This window comes from Lepisosteus oculatus, chromosome 19 (assembly GCF_040954835.1).
Source record: "Lepisosteus oculatus isolate fLepOcu1 chromosome 19, fLepOcu1.hap2, whole genome shotgun sequence".
In the NCBI taxonomy this organism is placed as follows: Eukaryota; Metazoa; Chordata; class Actinopteri; order Semionotiformes; family Lepisosteidae; genus Lepisosteus; species Lepisosteus oculatus.
In genome coordinates this window covers 17190173-17208632 of record NC_090714.1, presented here as the reverse complement: position 1 = coordinate 17208632, position 18460 = coordinate 17190173, and the positions used below count along the sequence as shown (strand labels likewise).

The 18460-nt window shown below is 42.8% G+C and overlaps 1 protein-coding gene and 1 long non-coding RNA gene across 6 annotated transcripts in view; one reads left to right on the top strand and one right to left on the bottom strand.

The window, feature by feature from the left end:
- The window catches only part of LOC107079010 (uncharacterized), a 339701-nt gene extending 322604 nt beyond the window's left edge, over positions 1-17097 (top strand). The window contains exons 8-10 of one of the 4 annotated variants that reach the window (XR_011182780.1): positions 4823-4910; positions 10434-15825; positions 15918-17097. This is a non-coding gene — a long non-coding RNA (uncharacterized lncRNA). Of the gene's footprint in view, positions 1-4822; positions 4911-10433 lie in introns of all 4 variants that reach the window. The other 3 variants (XR_011182782.1, XR_011182781.1, XR_001479981.2) reach the window with 3 other exon arrangements.
- trrap (transformation/transcription domain-associated protein) overlaps positions 9259-18460 on the bottom strand; it is a 97373-nt gene continuing 88171 nt past the window's right edge. For both annotated transcript variants that reach the window (XM_015360158.2, XM_015360159.2), the window contains 2 exons: positions 17093-17287; positions 9259-11078 (listed from right to left, as the gene is read on the bottom strand). In XM_015360158.2, the coding sequence (XP_015215644.1) occupies positions 10794-11078; positions 17093-17287 (480 nt within the window). In that variant the 3' untranslated portion in view covers positions 9259-10793. The remainder of the gene's footprint in view (positions 11079-17092; positions 17288-18460) is intronic.

Sequence of the window (18460 nt, the reverse complement as noted above, 5' to 3'; positions counted from 1 at the left end):
CCTGTGCTGGCTGAGACAAAGCTCTTCAGAGATAATGGAAAGTGACAAGGCAGGAGCAGGGAACCCTGGCATTCTGCTCCAGCACGATCCGACACTCCTGACACTCAGTCCAGCGAACCTCGCTCCCTCACCCAACGGCAGCCGTCTGCCTCATCCATCACCCCCTTTAAGACAACCCTCCAGGATTGCATTATTATCACATCTCCTGGAGAGAAACACCAACCAGAGGACTCTTGTGGGAACTAAGAAGTGCATTTAAAACTGAAAACAGGAGGCATTTCTTTATGCAAAGAGTTGTGGGAGTAGGAAACAAGCTACTAAACCATGTTGTTGAAGGTGTCAAGGAACTGCTGGGTGAGATCCTGGGATCAATTAGCTACTAACTACCAAATTCCTCTTTGTAGTCTTTCTTACGTTCTTATACAGTACATGTGACATTCTGAGGAAAGAGCTTCCATCCTCAGGTAGAGGACAGCTGTCAAGAAACTTAAAACTAACTTGATTTTGCTGATGCTCTGCATGCTGATGCCGTGCAGGGTACAAAACCTGGCTTTAAGTGCTTTAACGAATCTGTAATGAAATCCCCCCCTCTCTCTTTGAAAGAAGTAAAATATTCCCGATGAAAATGGCTGCACATTGCCTGTCTTGCATGTGGAGAGCTGTGTAATCTTTCAAGAAACCAGCTCGTCCCCTTTCGCCCAAGCCCAGGGTTTCTTCTGCTGCTCTGATGCAAGGCTTGGAACTTTAAAGAGTTAATGAGTTGGCTGTAATGAGAGCTAATTGCATGTCTCTTGGAAGCAGGGGTGCAGTGGGCCTATGTTTCCTAATTAGTGCTTGCTATAAATTACCTTTATTTTTGAAAAACAAAAGAGACAGGGAGGTCAGGGGAGAGAAGCCAAGATGTATTTCTCCTCTTCTTCTCCCAGGCACCAAAATCAGCAGTGCTGATGTCGTCGTCAATAGGGCTTTTTCTCCTCATTAAGACAAAATCAACAAACCCTTGATGTGGGGAAGCAAAAAAAAATAGCCACATTGAAAGAAATGTTTGAAAGTGGGGCTGTCGTATTAAGCGGAGAAATTGATGTTCTCTTAATACAAAAGCATCGCACACACTATGAAGAGACAGACCCCTTACTGCTGAGGACCCAGTGTTGCCACGACAACTCAGATTTCTTCAAATCTCTTAAACAGCGTGCTCTTTGCCTGATTGTCACAGGGGTCTCAGCTACACTGATCCCAATTTCCCGAAAGGAAAAAAAGCCTTTGAAAGTGGACCTGCCTGTCTTGAGAACCCCTGGTCAGGGTGTAGTGTGCTATTCACTGTTTTCCAGAACTCCCACTAGAGAGTTAAGGTGCACTGCTGGCTCTTTTTTTTTCTTTCCTGTGGTCAAATTTAATAACAGAAGACTGGCAGGCAATTTTGTATAGAAAAACTGGATCTAATTTTTTTGTTCTGTGCGCAAGTCTGAATGAAGAGAAATTGGCAGAGAAGTCACTGTGAGGGGAGAAATTACAGGGTTGCATCCTACACAGATTTCTAGTGATCCACCTTATTACTGTTCTGCTTTGCCAAGACTTTCAAGAAGCTTCGCCTTGTTGGCTTTTCAAACAACTTGGCTTTTTACATGCAAACAAAACACATTTGGATGGGTATATGTATATATCCACATTGATCTATTTCTTAAAATGTCCTCTTAATGAATTTGTACTGTGCGCTCAATGCATAATGAACATACAGTATATACAGTAGGAACAAAACCCAATGTGAAAGACTTCAAGGCAGAAAAGCTGTAATTCTTCTTGTGTCTGAGCTTTAAATTACTTGTAGGCTCTTAATTCCGTGCCTGCCTTCATCGCGGAGCAGCGGGATTGGGAATTGCTTCCCACACAGACCTGAGAGATGTCGGAAGTGCTCCGAGACAGACTGACATGATAATAGGAATGCAGTCCGCTTCCCTGCTGAGTTTCCTCTTGCAGAACGAGCCATGCTTCCCAGCTGGCTGGAGCAGCTCTGCTTAGTGCGCAGATAAGACCTGTAACAAGAAGGTGTGTGCTGCATCTGAAACCCAGCATGTCTCACACTTACCTGCCTTCAAAGCAAGATCCTTTTGCTCAGAGACTGTGAAGTGCAATAAGCAATTTCCTGTTTGATCTCAGAGACACCCTGATGTAACAAGTCATGATTGGAGCATCACAGAATTACAGAATTCTTACAGAATCTGTAATTACAAGCCTGGCAGAAGTCTAGTGTAAATTGAATCCCACTAAAAATGTTGAATAAAAATTGTATTATTTTGTAAAGAACTGTATGCTCTTAATTACTGCATTTATTCCTTTAACTTTTACTGACACTATACTGTAAACAGGCGCCGTCCTTCGGATGAGACGTAAAACCGAGGTCCTGACTCTCTGTGGTCATTAAAAATCCCAGGGCGCTTCTCGAAAAGAGTAGGGGTGTAACCCCGGTGTCCTGGCCAAATTTCCAATTGGCCCTTACTAATCATGGCCTCCTAATAATCCCCCTCTATGAATTGGCTACATTACTCTGCTCTCCTCCCCACTGATAGCTGATGTGTGGTGAGCGTTCTGGCGCACTATGGCTGCCGTCGCATCATCCAGGTGGATGCTGCACATTGGTGGTGGTGGAGGGGAGTCCCCATTACCTGTAAAGCGCTTTGAGTGGAGTGTCCAGAAAAGCGCTATATAAGTGTAAGCAATTATAATTATTATTATTATTATTAACTTTTAGAAAAATGTCTGTTGTCTGCTGAAGTCCAAACAGTTTCTGTTTTATATGCACTTGGAAAACTGTAATTTAGACAGAATCATCTGTGTCCCTTTCTGCAGGAAGAGACAAACAGTATGGGCTTAAATATAAATATATCTCAACAGTAACAGAGCAAAGCTTCTTACAGACTGACAACTGAGACATTGCATAGTACAGAACTTCCATCTTTTCCATTTGCGGTGGAAAATAACATTGGATGTGTGTTTTGAAGTAAGAGAGAGAAGTATCCATCAGCCAGAGCTGAGATCTGGAGGGGTGGTACATTTTCGGGTTTCAGTCCAGCTGGACTATTAACATCCTCTGTTGGTTCATTATTGGCTTGAATTGACCTGTTTAACAGTTTCTGCCAGTAGTGCTGCTGCTTCATAGAGACCTGGCAAACCTGAAGACACACCTGCCTTCCAGGACCAGTAGGGTGGTTGGTGGACTTACCAGCACTTATACCAGATTGAAGCCTGATCTTGCTAGGTTTCAGTAGCCAGACCTGGGCAGTACTTAAGTTTGCGTGTGTGGAGCAACCTGGGGACACTCATCCCATTAATGGTAGAGCCCATGGGGCACAGTTGATGAAATGATTTAACCTGTTGAATGACGAGAACATTGTCACAGAGTGTCATAGATAAGTATCGCTACTCCCTTGTGAAGAGAACAATGCTATCATGTTTCGCCATCAGTAAGTTGGAAGCTAGACTGAGTCCCTTAAAAGATGATCTCACCATTAGTGCAGAGGTGGTTATTGCAAACCACCCTGATGGGCATCAGTGACATTATACAGACATACTGTACATAATGATCGGCTAGTTGTGCTGTACAACAGACAATGCAGAGGTGCAGCTGTGGTGGTCTGGGCAGGAGAGACTAGTCGCTGCAGATGCCTACCTGCAGTGCTTGCTGGAAACATTTTTGCACAGTGCAATATTGTCCATGTCCTGAGACCTGCTGATCTTCCTGACACGACAACATTCCAGTTCATCCATACATTTTCTAACCACTTTATCCAGTTAAGGCTCGCAGGGGAGCTGGAGCCTATCCTGGCAAACATAAACAAACACAAAGGCACAAGGCAGGAGGAGAACATAAAACTCTACACAGATAGCACCCCAAGAGTCGAACCCAGGCCCCAGCGCTGTGAGGTACCAAAGCTAACCACTGTGCCAACATTCATGACAGATATTAATCAATAAAACAAATTTACCCGTATCATGTCAGTGCAATAAAACATCAGTGAAGCTGCCACAAACAAAACTGTCATTCTTCTGGTAAGAACTTTGTGAATTCAGAAGTCAGACTTCTTTTGAAGCTAAGTATACAAAGAAGATTTGACTGATGAACTGATGTTACAAATTGTAAACATGACACTAAAAAAAAAACACGAACAGCAAAATCCTCTCTTATTACTTTAAAATCGAATTTGTACGGTGGATCACTGGGCTAATAAAGGTGTCAGGTATAAAGGAGGTACCTTATCCTGCCTGTAGCCCAGGAGCTGTGGAGAATGTCCTCATTACTGGCGTTCAGCCGGAGCCGGTCTGTATTGGTGTAATATAATTATGAGAAAGTATTACCTGTCACTGTCACCCGGCATTACTAGCATTCCACAGGCTGCTGTCTTGGATTAATTTGGAGGGCTGAATTTGCCAGTCTTCATTACGTGTTGATTGGAACAGAGTCCATTAAAACCCCACGCTGTAGTTTTTAATCGAGGAGACGTGTGGCAGATAATCCAGGACAATTATACAGCAGCGAGCTGAGCCTAGTTGAAAGTGATAAGAATCTAATTATGGTTCCATCAAAGTACAATTTCACACTATGAATCATACTGGCATGCAGTCCTTTCAGTGCTTCAACAAAACAATTGCCAGGATGACCTTCCCTGGCGCTATGTAATTATTCTCCAGGTCTCCTGAAAGAAAGCAGAAAATAGCCCTTAAGCACGTCTCCTCACGCCACTGAGGAAGCCACTGGAGGCCCTGGAGAAAGCTGCTCTCCAACAGCTGTGCTGGGGGAGCTGATGGATTTCTTTTCTGCCCCCAGGTGAAATCCCACCGATCACACGGCTGAAGGTCCCAGAGGCTCGACGTGGGGACGGGATCGCACGGGGTGCTGGCCCAGTGGGACCGAGGTAAGGGCTCCAGAGGCAGGGCGGCGCGGGGGAACCCATGGTCTCGCCCCGGGAGGGGGAAACGCGGACTAGATTGGGCTTGCTGGCTTTGTGATAGTGGGAGAGAACAGGAATGCACCCAGTCTCAGCCTGCCAGCTTTCTGATAAGGACGTGTGGGTACAGAGGCAGAAGCAGTCAGTTTCTGAGTGGCTCAGCCAGGAAAGCACTCATTTCTAATGGGGGTTTGATGCCAGGTCCCATAGTCCGGAGATCACTGGTTGAAGATGGGATACGTCATGCGCCAGATACTGCAAGCAAAGTGAAAAGCTGGCCAGCCTTTCTTATATAATTTATACACACTTAGATAATGAAAAAACCTGTAACACAGATTACCCTTTTAAGTTTTGTTTTCGCTGTGTGCATATGGATTGCAATGCAGCTATTCATTTCCTTATGCATTTGAATGTGCTCTTTCATACAGTACGTAGATGTTTAAACAGAATTGTGTCATAGCCTGGCTCTCGCGTTCACAGCTGGAATGAACTTCTGAATATATATTTAAAAAGTCTCATTCTCTGCTGAAGTGTTTGGCCTCTGGCACAGATCCCTATGTTCCTCCACGTTCCTGGCACTTCACTGAGAATTCAATGTAAACTGTGATCTGCTCCTTTTCCCACACTCCTCTGCACATCTCCGCAGGCCAGGCTCATGCTGTTTACTTTAGTTAATGAAGACCCACAATTCAAACACCTCAAAAAGGGCAGTTTTTGTGTTGCCATTAGACAGCAGAGAGAAACACCAGCTTCAAAATATTGTATTTCCCGCCAAACACAGAGATTCTGGAGGAGATGTGTTTGCATGCAGAGCTCAGAAACACCAGATTTGTGAAAGTACGAGACCCCCGCTATTACTGAACTAATGCTTAGCATTTCAGTGCATTTGGGTAAAATGGCTTTTTTAGCACTGTTTTACTATACAGTACATGATGTACAGCATGTTAAAAAAAAAGTAGCAAAGGAAATATCCACTTTTCCGCTGAATGCCAATATATGTACACAGTAACAGTGAACAATGAACAAGCCAAAGAAACATTAAGAAAAAGTATTACAGGATGTCCAGGGTGCTAATCTATTACTATAATTTAATATACACTATAGTAGGAAATGTTTGGGTGCAACAGATTCTTTAAACGGTGCTTTGTGAGTGTTAAGAGAAGGGACCACTGCATTTGGCCGTACAGAATTAGCATAAAAATACACGTTTTGTCTTAAAGAGTGGAAAAGAATGAGAGGACAAGAGTTAATTTTAAAACACCCTAAGGCAATCTGAATTAATAATTACAATCAGCATTGTGTAGCATTTGCTATATTGATTAACTCAGGACTTCTGTGACATTTTCCTCCTGTGCATTAATCAATGTGTTTTGCAAGACACTGTACATAATATCCTGCCACAATCAAACATTTAACATCATTAAAATTCCATAGGAAAGATCCATTACAATAGAATCAAAAGAATAACTTTAGATTAACTTGCAGATAAGTTCATTTTAAGGAGGAAAGACACTGTCTAGCCCCCCTTGGAGCCTGTAGTTTCTTGGCCTGGTGAGCTCTGATGTTTTTTCATTATTTTTGTTTCCTATGATTTAAAATTAATTTAAACACAATCGAACCTTATGTATAATATTTCCAAGAGTCACTTCAGTCCCTCAACACTATAAAAATAAACTTTATACATGAATTACAATGCTAAAACCTAGATGGATTTCTAGATCTCACAGGAGAGAGAATGCAGAATGGTTGCAGGAGGACTGTGTGGGTTCTGTCCTGATAGTATTCATTTTATGTGTGCCTCCAGCCATTTCACAACACCTAAACCCTGGTGACTCTACTTTCTACCACATTGAAAGGTTAGGATGGCAACATGATTTTATGACTATTAGTCTTTAAAAAGGAAACTGGAGCGCCCGGAGGAAACCCACATGAACACTGAGAGAACATACAGACTCCACACAGACAGCACCCCAGGTCTGGAAATGTACCCAGGCCCAGAGCCCTGCACCACCGTGCCACAGAACTAAAGAGGGCAGCTGGACACTGATCTGACACTCATTTGGCTGGGTGCAATTAAAACAAAGGTCTTTTGATTTCCTGAAGAGAACAGAAAGTAAAGGTTTGCAGAGGAAGCTTGATTTTTAATTAGGCAATAGGGAGTGTTATTGATTTGGAATTCCGAATGAAGGAAGTCTGATGGAGTAAGTCAAAACTCCTGGCTAGATTTTTACTCCTGTTAATAAAGCAGATTTGTTTCACTTTTACTCCTTTCAAACCTTCTCTGCATGCCTCTAGTTTTCTGATAATTGTCCATCTCCAAGAAAACAAAATATTGGTCTAGAAAATTGCACACTGAAAATTATAAGGTCCATGCTAGGTTTATAAAACCATTCATAAAATGCCTGCAGCCACAGCATGACCATTAAACACAAACATCTTATTTGTGTATTGAAAAAAAAAATACATTATGGATTTAGTAAATAAAAAAAAACAGGTTCCCATTTAACTAAATATGTCTCTTTATATATATATAATAAATTGTATGAGGAAATTGCAGAGAATTACCAACATTTAGTTAAAAGGAAGTACTGAGCTGACTGTAGGCCACATTTCTATCTTAAGATTTCAAGAGATGAAACGGACACTTATCATGGCTGCAGCTGCCTTTTGCACTGGAGCACCATGGCGAAAGCAGGAGCCGGCTGTTAACGGGGGGTTCCGGTTCGAGAGCACGAGGGCCGGTCTCCCGAGAGGGACCAGCTCCCAGGGTCCCTACACTGGAAGCAGGTTCCTGGAGCTCAGCTCTCTTCTCCTTTTCAGCACACCCATCCAGCTGGCAGGCTTCCTCAGTACAGCAGTCAGGTGGCCACACGGAGAACATGCGTTCAGCTCCCTTGCTTCCTCAGACTCGCAGCTACTTAGACTTTCACTAGGTTTGCAACAGACTCCGCTGACAGATCTGACTAGATGAAGTGCTGACACTGACATCTCCCTCACACAGCATCTCCTCTGGGTGTTTTATAGATATATCAAGAACTTGTTTTGTCTGTGTTTGCATGTTCCTCTAGCCTTGAAAGGTGATTGGCAGTAGGGCTGACAAGCAGTTCTGTGAGCACACCTTGCACTGAGCAAACCATAGCATGAAGGCAGGGTCTCCTTTGGAGATGAGTGTCAGACTTGGCCTTTCAAGAAGATAACTAGTCAGCCAAGAGTACTCTTGTGATCCTTATGAGTGCTCTGAGCTTATTTGGATCCAGCAAAGGAAGATGAGGACCACCCTTGTTTTTAACAAATCACCCCTCTGCTCTCAGCTTGGCTGCTATAACAAAGGCTGTACTGTAGATGGACTCAGAAGTGAGTGTTGCATGTAAGTGAGTAGACAGGTTGTAGGATACTGGGCGTTACAAACCTAATACTACAGGCAATCACAGATGCAGTGTATTACCAGCAGACTACCCTGCCCTTAACATTGCAAGGGTTTCTATGCTAACATGATGCAAATCTTTACCTTTTCTTGACAAAATAGCACTGGGCCAATATGTTTGAAGAAAAAGTGCTGTGGTTTAGCTTATTGCTTGGCAGCAGTGATACAGTGCCTGTGAATCAGGCAGCACACAGGCACTCCAATCACTGGAGTAATGCATCATTCAGCAGCTTGTCTCGCAGCTGTCAGCCCCCTCTGCCAGACAGACCATCAACTCTGACTGGGGAATAATGATCTAACAGACAGAATGCCTCTTGGAGCATTTTGCATTAATACAAAATGCATTTAAGCCATTAAAAAAAGTTGAAACATACCATAGTTTCAACATTTAGTTCAAACATATCTTCAACACAAGATGAAATGCATCACATACACGCTCTGTTTAACATTCCTTGGTCTTAGAGCATTGCATACCAGAACTGCAGAAGTACATACTCAGATCTTCAAACTAACAAGATTCCTCAGCTCTAACGGAGGCTCCTAGGAGCATCCTTCCTTGAAGGCGATTTCCATAGTGTTCCCAAATTTAATTTATACAGGACGCATGTGCCAAGTATCTCGTCGCTGTTTGCAGTGGTGGATGAAGCCAGCTGTAAAAGCTGCAGGTACTAAAGCTAATGAACAAAAGTACATGTGGTATGAAAGTGTGAAAGCTCTGAAGACTCACAATAAATCACTAGTTTGTTTTCCTCCTGCAAAGATAGGGAGCAGCAGTGTGGCAAGCATTCCTCCATTTCCAAAAGCACCTGTAGGAGGTTTCAATCAAGAATTGAACAGCAGCCTTAACGATTTGTTTTGTTTCTGAAGGGTAAGCAATACCCATTGAGAATCTTTAACAAAACAGCATTTTATTTCTACAAAATGCATCTGTACATCTCAGCCTGAACCCCAAGAATGGAACATTTTGTATGCGTTACAGTACCTTTACAAAATTGGGTTAAAAAAGGTCACAGCATTTTATAGTTCGAATACGAGCATTTCAATTTTTAACAAATACATAAGTGTTTATTTCATTCACTTGGTTGATTTATCCCTCATCTTCTTTCTATTAAAATGAAGTATACCTGCTGGGAACTGTCACACTAGTCTATGGAGACCCTTACTGGTAAATGTGGATTTTTTTGCAATAAAAAAATCCAGATACAAAAATATAAGCTGCATATATGCATTTTGTCCTTCTTTGAATTTGATCACATCCAGTAAGTCACTCGCATGTAAAATTAAAAATGTTCAGCATGGCCTTCAGTGGAGATTCAAGACAGGCAGGAACCACAGTTGGCAACACGCAAAGTCAAGAAGTCTCTCTAATGGACAGAAACACTGACCCTTCAGTTCAGGTTTGTATTACATTTAAAAGGCAGTAACTCAAAAAGAATACAGCACATTATTCACATGCACTGCTTAAATAGAATTGTAAGCTGTATTGAACAAAATGATATTGAGACAAGCCAGTGAAATGATGCTGGATGGCCTGTACTCTGTAGATTGACCTGCATGATAACAGTGCTACCCCAAATCAGTGATTCTTGTACTTCTGGTCCCTTTTGGCTCTGATTGAGAGTTTTATTTCCAACACAACCAGGCTGCTCTGAAAACAAAAAAAAAAACACAACCTTTAAATCTACATTTAAGGTGTGCATCTAAAACATATTTAACTGAAATCCACATCTGGGTATCGCTAGCTCCTGTCACCTCCTTTAATTGAGGCTACAGTTCCACAGATGTGTTTCTCTATAGAGAGAACGACAGCAAGAGGAAAAGGCCTGGGGGGGCTACGGTAATCAGCCTGACCTTTTCCTCCCCAGCAAGGCTGCATGTGTGTGCTTTGCTCACAATGTCTCAGCATAAGCAGGTGGATTACAGCACCTCACTATCTGATGTTACAGCAATTGAAATCACAGTATGCATAATAATAAATTAAAAAAACACCCTTCAGAAATGTCATTTTCAATAAATGATTCTGCTTAAGCTTTCAGCTGAATACTGTGCTCTTTATACTGATGCAGGACACGGGACAGACAGCTTGCACATCGCTCCCTTTGACGTGACAGTGGGACGTCACAACAATCAAACCACTTTGCGCACTTCAGGAGATCCGTCTCATCCAGTGTGTTAGAAGAGCACGGTTCCCCCAGGCTGCCACACGGCTCTGACAGAACCGTTTCCACAGTGCATTCTTCAGTGGGTACCTCAGCGCTCCTCAGCAGTCCGAGAACAAAGTTACTGCCCCTTCCATATCCTGGGTTATTTTATTCTGGGCGTGGGTAAGCCCAGCATTTTTGCAGCCCTGAAGTGTATTACTTGAAGAAGATCCCTTTACGACGCCCACGGCCCTCTCTCCCTGCGCCTCCAAGAGCACGGCCAGCCTAGAGCCAGGGGTGCCAGGCAGGGTCCATGCGGCACAGGTTGTCCAGGCTGTTGGCGGCGGCGACCAGCGTGTTGACCTTGCTCTCCCCACCCTCGAACTGGGCCAGGTTGTGCAGCCGGGTCATGATGGCCGTCACGGCCTTCTGCACCAGGGACACCAGCTGCTGGCTGTCCATGTTCTCCGGCTGGCCCGCGGGCGACAGGGGCATGGAGGTGTCCTCCTGAGTCTTCTTGTGCCAGGCGATGATCTCGTCACGCAGCACGGCCTTCAGAATCCCATCCACCTGGGACAGGGGCAGGAAGAGAGCGGAACAACCTCGAGATTAGAGGCAGCTCTTGCAGGTGATAAATCATGTTATTTTGACGTTCTCTATTATTTTTTTTCCCGGTCTTTGCAACACCAGCAGTGGTAAAATGCTCCTGCGGCATGTCTAAAAATTTTAACAAGCTGCTTTGAGAGTTGAGGAACTTTGAGACACAAGTGAAGACTGGGGGCTCTACAAAAAAGCCCCGAACTTGAACAGCTTCAAACAGTAATCAATACCTGTTACCTAGGGCAACAGCAACTAGGATTGGATGGAGGGATCTTCAGAGGTTTAGTATTTTCTCACATGCTTAATAAAAATCATATACTGGGTCACACAAAAACTAAAATCCTTCTTGACCTTATAACTTATACCTTGTCCAAATGCTCTGTAAAAACAAACATCAAGTCCACTTACTAATTAGACATTTAACATGTAACACCAGTAATTGTTTTATGATCCTTAGCCAGATAACACCTCTTAATCTGTAATTCATAATATTTTCACCTTGAATCTGCTGCTAAATGAAGTTCTAGACTGGATGCTTGTAGTATGAGAATGAAAAGTAACAGAATTGGTACAAAAAACAGTCTGTTGTTTTACACTATTTGACAGGTGAAAAAACTGCACCTGTAATTTGATTTTACAATGTAGCATTGTTGCTAAATTAGGCAGTAGTTTGTGAATAGCACTGTAGCTTGCATTCATACAACCAAACTCAGAATGGCATGTCTGATTATGTAATAAAAATCAGTAGAGCTTATGACAGAACTTCTAATGGCATAAGATTGACAGGGGATTTACTTCATATTGTTTAAAAATGGGCTCCATTTTAGGTTCTATTAATAGGTCTAATGCAATATCAATACCCAGTATCACCATCCCCATCCAATGAAACAATAACATATCACTAGACCTACATTTTTTAATCGTAATACAATAGTCATGACACCAACTAAAGATAGTTTAAGGAAACATCTAACCACAAAACTTGCCTTTCTGGATTTACTGAAACATTCTATTTAATCGCCTTGAACATACTTCAGTGAGTTAAAATGTTTGTGAAAAACTATTGAAATGCTATCCTAGGGTACTGTAGCATGCTGTTGTTTTTAAAACCTGCCCCAGTGTAAACAGAATCAAATGTAACACCCTATAACCTCCTGCAGCTGTGCAGCCTGCACGGGGCCGCAGCCCAGTCAAGCCGAGCACTGCAGAGCAGGCTGAACCTGTCTAGAAGACAGCTCAAGAGCACCCCCCGCAGGGCCACAGTCTTCCCATCCTCACTCCTGGGCAGTTTCAACAGCCTGGCCATTGCAGAAAAACGGGCCGATCCCATTCCTGCATAAGTCATTTCAACATCAGCTCTTAAAACTAAGAATGAGCTACATTTCTATCAAATCTGTTGCAAATAGTTCTTACAATAACAGAGGCCTGTTAAAACTAAGCAAAGTCATAAAACTGTTCCTCAGCTCAACTTCAATGTACTGCAAGGCTCAATGAGAAGAAAGGAGAAGAATGTACAACTTGGAAGATGCAGTGCCATTGTTCACAAAGAAACAGTGCTGTCATTTTAAATAGATTATGCTCCTTCAGTGTCAGAGAGAGTTTTAATTTCTGGCAAACAAGTGAGATGCATGGCTAACATTTTATTAAAAAACAGATCAAAGGAATGCTGATGTATACCAGTCTTAACATGAAGAAAACACCAAAAAGCACAGCCAAATATGAAGAGGAACTTCACAACATGCTCAGTGCTGCTCAGGCAGATGTGCAGATGCAATCTGTAAATGGTAAAGATTCTTGCTGTCTCTGCAGGTCAAACTCGAACGGGACCATGAATTAAAGCCATTGAACCGTAAGAGTGACTACTAATCACAACTTTGTAGTATGATTACAGGCTATATTTACTTCTATTTATTTCTTCAGAAATTATTGCACCTATCTGATGAATGTTCTCTGCCATATGAGTTACAAGCGTGCAGCTGGTAGCATGCTGGAAAAAAGTGAACCAAGGAGCCTTGTATTGTGCCAAGCTCAAGAGATTTGCTTCTGGATTAGAGTCACAACAACTGATGGCACAATGTTTTTAATTAGTAATAAGATATTATCACTTAGTACCAATGCAAGAACTGGCTCCTCCCTCTGGGTCTTTTTTAAACATTATCTCTAAATTGGAAGGAGTTTTCAGTTCCTAAGACTTGAAGCTCAAAACAATGTGAGGAAAACACTCTCAGATTTGTAGGCACGACTCCAGACAAGTCTATTCATAATTTATTTTTCCCCCCATTAGTCAAATACCTCTGCTTGGATATAGGATGACTGCCTACTGGATTTCTGATACACAAGCAGTGGCTCAGGCTGTACTGCACACAGCCCTTCATGCAACACTAATGGCACACAATGCTAATGCCCCTTCTGTGGCATCAAAGCAATGTTATTTTACCAGTTTGCCTCCACAAAGATAGATATGACAGCTAAGAAGAAGTAAAGCCTTCAGAGATTTCAGCTGAAGACTACTGCACTGTGAATCACTACAGGTGCTCTGCTACAATCAGGACACGGTGAGGATGCAGACTCCTGCTGACCTGAATGGTAAAAGCAGCCGGCCAATGCAAATACACAGACCAGAAAATGGTTGTCTAGGAAAACAGATGTTTCTGAACGAAAGAAAGCAGTTTTGACATCCTGAACTAAAGAAGGCAATTCATTTTTATTCTATCAAGGAGCTTAGCTCCTAATTTGATGACAGACATAAATGCAATATAAACATAGCTCCAGGCTCAGCTTTATGAGACTCGTAAAGGAATGGCAGCTAAAGTGAGATAAAAACATTGCTGCATCTAGCTTTGAGCACAAATGAAGCGAATGGCCTTTTGTAAATCACTTGAGTTCATCACTGCTCTCCTTCAGCTGCAGGAAGGGTGAGCGTGCCTTAAGAAACCCCTCCGCGTGGGTGAGCGGAGGCCATGCAGTCTGCGGTCCCTGGCTCTCGGGGGGCCTGCGGGCCGCGGGCCGGACGGCCACATCCCCGTTTCCGAAGGAGTCGCAGACCTCAAGTGGAAACATCTGCCAGCGGACTGGAACCTTTGACTTTAAAGCACTGCCAGGCCCACGCGCGTCAGACAGGAAAACAAATGTTTTTTTTTAATTATCCTTTGACTCCCCCCTTTTCCGCCCAGGACATTCCAAAATATGCTGCAGCACACTCGTACTCCTGGCAATTAAGCTTCAGTTATGGTCTATACTGTGTATGGAAATTATTTTAATATGCTTTGTTCTTGATGCCTGCAAAACTGTTCTGCCTATGCAGGTTTACTAAATGCACATTGAAACACCCTCAGAGATGCCTTACACTTAAATCAAAGCTGTACAGTTCATAAATCACACTGACAGCTGCACAGGCAGTGAGAGCCAGCACAACTTCCATTCCCTATCTCCAGTGCGATTTCCTTCCTGTCTGCACTCTTTAATCAGGTGTGTCATGTACCTTATCTTCACATCATGGCTTATTCATGCAGTACTTCAAAAAATTACAGATGAAACGGCAAACACAAGTCACCCTTTTCTTTAGGGCAGGTATAAAAGAATCAGTTTTGTAAACTGATTTTCTTTTGCTTTTTGGGAGATCTCGGTGGCATGAACCCCACACATCCATAGTACTGGGAGCTAAACATGCTGCTAGCTGTGGCATTCAAGGGCACGTGCAGATGAAACAGCTGCTTAGTAAATTACATCTAGTCACCCTGTGCTTCTGTATTTTTCCATGTGTCTTCCAGATCTACACTATAGTGGATTAAGGGATGTGGGAACATTACTGCTAAAGAGCTTCGAGGGGGAGCAGTTCTGGGTTAAGATGAGCGAAGGAATGAGTTGAGAGAAGAGGTGAAAATAGGGAGAATAAGGTAGAAACGTGAGGGACAGTTAACATGGGGAAGTATGAAAAGTATCAACCTGTAAATGAATCCTTTGCATTTCTCCGTTTACACACCTCCTCTCGTGACCTGAGCCCCCATGTCCTGGTAATCACCCTCTCTTTCTTTCCCCTGTCCTCACCCCACTTCCTCCTCTCCTACCTGTGCTCTCCCTCGGCACGCTGCATGGCCAAAACATTGTGTGCTCTTCTGTCCAGCTTATCTTTTTACCCTCGACTTGTTACCTCATTAGTTCTGACAGTTGCACAATAATTAGAAAGCAGAACCCTCTAAAGACTTGCAGTTGTGTTTCTGTGTAGGTTTCCTCAGCATAAACACCCTTGGACAGCGCTGTTAGGGTTTGGGTTATGTGACTCCCCAACATGAGCAAAGGGTGGCAGTTTGCCTGGGTCATGGGGCCAAAAGATGCAGACCCTTGTGAATCCTTCCCCTTACAAAGCCAAGGGATTTCACTTGGGGGATCTTTCGTTTGCTCTGTTCTCAAGAGCTTGCATTCCAGAGGTGGAGTGCAAGAACAACAGTTAGAAGAACTTGGTGTTAGTCACATGACAGAAAACTTTCATGTCACCAATTTCATTTTTAAATTCTGCTTTATCAGAGGTTATTAGCCAAAGCACTGGGTTGTGTTCACAATGGCAAAATCCATTGGAGTCACTTATTTATATTTTCTTTAATCCACAGAAGGCTTATACACCTGATAAGCGCATTCTGGATTTCCGGCTGTCGTTCATATTGCTCACGGGTGCTGATCCTGTGTGATGTGTGAGCAGCTGCAAGGTCAAGCAGCGAGGGTAGGAACTAGCTGAGGGTCACTCCGGTTCTGCACACACACCCATAGAAGGCTTCACAGCCAAAACATTGTGTTTCTCTTTTCTCTTTTCAGGATGGAATAAACCTATTTCCTGTTCCTTTGCAGACTACACATGCTGACGCAGCTACCCACCTGAACTACTTCTTATATAGATGCTTTGTTAATGGAGGAGTCAGCGTTAATCATAATCACATACTGTATAGGGCATGTGCTTAATATGTGCTCCTATTAAATCTATTTTTTTGCATCGCATTTAAAAAGCAGGCTACAAAGATGTATCCATACAGCCAGTGAAGAATAAACAACATCCTCTTTCCATCTCTTTTAGTGTTTTAACACAAGGAAAAGGTGGAATATTATCTTAGTTGTACTGCTGCAGGGTCTGCTTGCATTCTAATTGTGGAGATGTCTTGACTATGCTTTGGTTAAAAGCAGATTATGACATCATAAACATCCAAGGCCAACCTCCTTTTTTTAATGTGATAAAAGCTCTTGACAAGTAAAACATTTATTTGGTTGTGTGATAATGGTTTTTCATTGACCTTACATACTTAATCTAAATAAAAAGTGCTTCTAAAAAGGATTGTGTTAAGAAGTGTGACAAATCCTGGGGGGCAACAAGCAAGCTGACTACCTTGGATTTGAGGTTTTAAAACTCAGAGAAACACCAACATCTACTTCAGGAATTCAAGCAATTCCATTTTCTCTCAAGAACCAACAAAATGGTTTGAAAATCCTTACAACTGTAGCTTCAAGCAAACAGCAGTTCACACATCTCATGTAATAATCGATACTGTAAAAAATCCTTCAGTTTTTACAGATGATGAAGCACTATGCTTACAGATTTCAGCACTGATCTTTCCTTGGCCTTAGTCACCCACCTGCCTTTCTTGGAAAGTAAGCATCTTTAAAGTAAGCAAGAAAATGAGATTTTACCATCAAGATCAGAGGTTCCCAATGACGATAAATGGCTTGTGGACTAAGAGAAATTGAAACTGCACATGATAAATAGATAAAGCTCTCGCTTTGAAATCCCAACAAAGAAAAACACTGCCTTCAGATGTCTTCTTGCACCATGAGAGCGTTCACATTGTACCTAAAGAATTTTTTTATGGTAAAGTCATCACACAAATTCCAGAACCACGCTTAAAATCAATGGCAGCCGCACTCCCACTCTGAGCTCTTCTGCGCTGGCATGACCTGAGCCCGACCAGCAGAGCTGTCTGCTTCAGACACTGTGACCTTACCTTGAAGTTGGGCTGGGCGAAACAGCGGGCAACAGCAATCATGGAGGCGGTCAGGGGCCCAGAGACCCCGATAGTGGTCAGGAACTCGGAGATGTTGGGGGTCAGGCGGAAGGGAACGGGGCGGTTGGCGTCCAGGTCGCCGGTGGCATCGTTGATGTCGAAGCGGAAATACGCCACGTTGAGCTTGCCAGTGTCCTGCCATGGCGATAAGAGACAGCAGTCTGATTAAAACCATTTCTATGAGCAGCACTGCTGAAATTCTGAGATAAAAAAGCATTCATGTTGGGCCTTTCGAGGGGTTATGAACCATTTCACAGCCGACGTACCATTCCAACGTAACAACAGGAAGAATTTGCACTATTAAAATGACAGTTATTTTAGGCAAGAGAAAATGTCAGAAGAATGGATGACCAACAGGAGCAGCAATGGACTCTTTAAGGTTAATTTAGCACTGGAAATGACACTTGATGACACAATAAACAGGATTTAATATTAAAACAACTGCATGAAAACACTGGCACCCATGGCTAGTAAAACTAGTGAAATTCACTGCACAAGTTTCCTTCCCTTAAAAAATTATAAACATGAAGCCTGTTCCTTGCACACATCTCAATACTGATTTGAACGCATGGGGGTTTGAGAAAGAACATCACCATAAGATGACAATAAAAACCAGCAGCAGGCCCCTGCAAGACAATAAATTCCAAATTTAATGTCTGTATTTCAACAACGCAGGGTACCTGTTGTGTAGATTAATGATGGGTTTAACAGACTGATTAGCAGTAACCTCAGGTAACCTTTTGAGAACATATTGCAGTCCTAGACTAAAACTCACCAGGCTGTGAGACACAAACTATACCAAGAAATCAATCGCTTTTAATTTGAAAGCAAACCCAGTGGTTTGTTGCATCTCTGAAATAGTCACACACAGTCAAAGCAATTGATGCCCATTTCCCTACATATCCAAAGGGTGAATCCATGTAGCCACCTATCTGTTAAAACTGCATTTACCACTGAAAACCAGGACCTGGCAGAGTGCTGTAATTCTATAAAACCACTCTTTGTTTTTATGTAAGTGTGAGTTTTTGAGAAAAAATACAGTGTTATTGGAAGAAGCTAGACTATTCTGACAGCTTTATAGAAAGCTGTTTAACTCTATTATTTACCCCAGTGGCCTCCAGCTCCTGAGGTCAGCCGCTACCCGAGAAGGCGCTGATAAGAGGCAGTGCTGCTCCCAGCAAGCCCCCTGCTCAGGATGCGCGCTATGAATGCTAAAACCGAAATCCAAGCACCTCGCGCCTGGAAGCCAAATCCCAGATGCTTCCCTGCTGGATTGAGGAAGGGAAGGAAAATAAAATAGCTGAGATA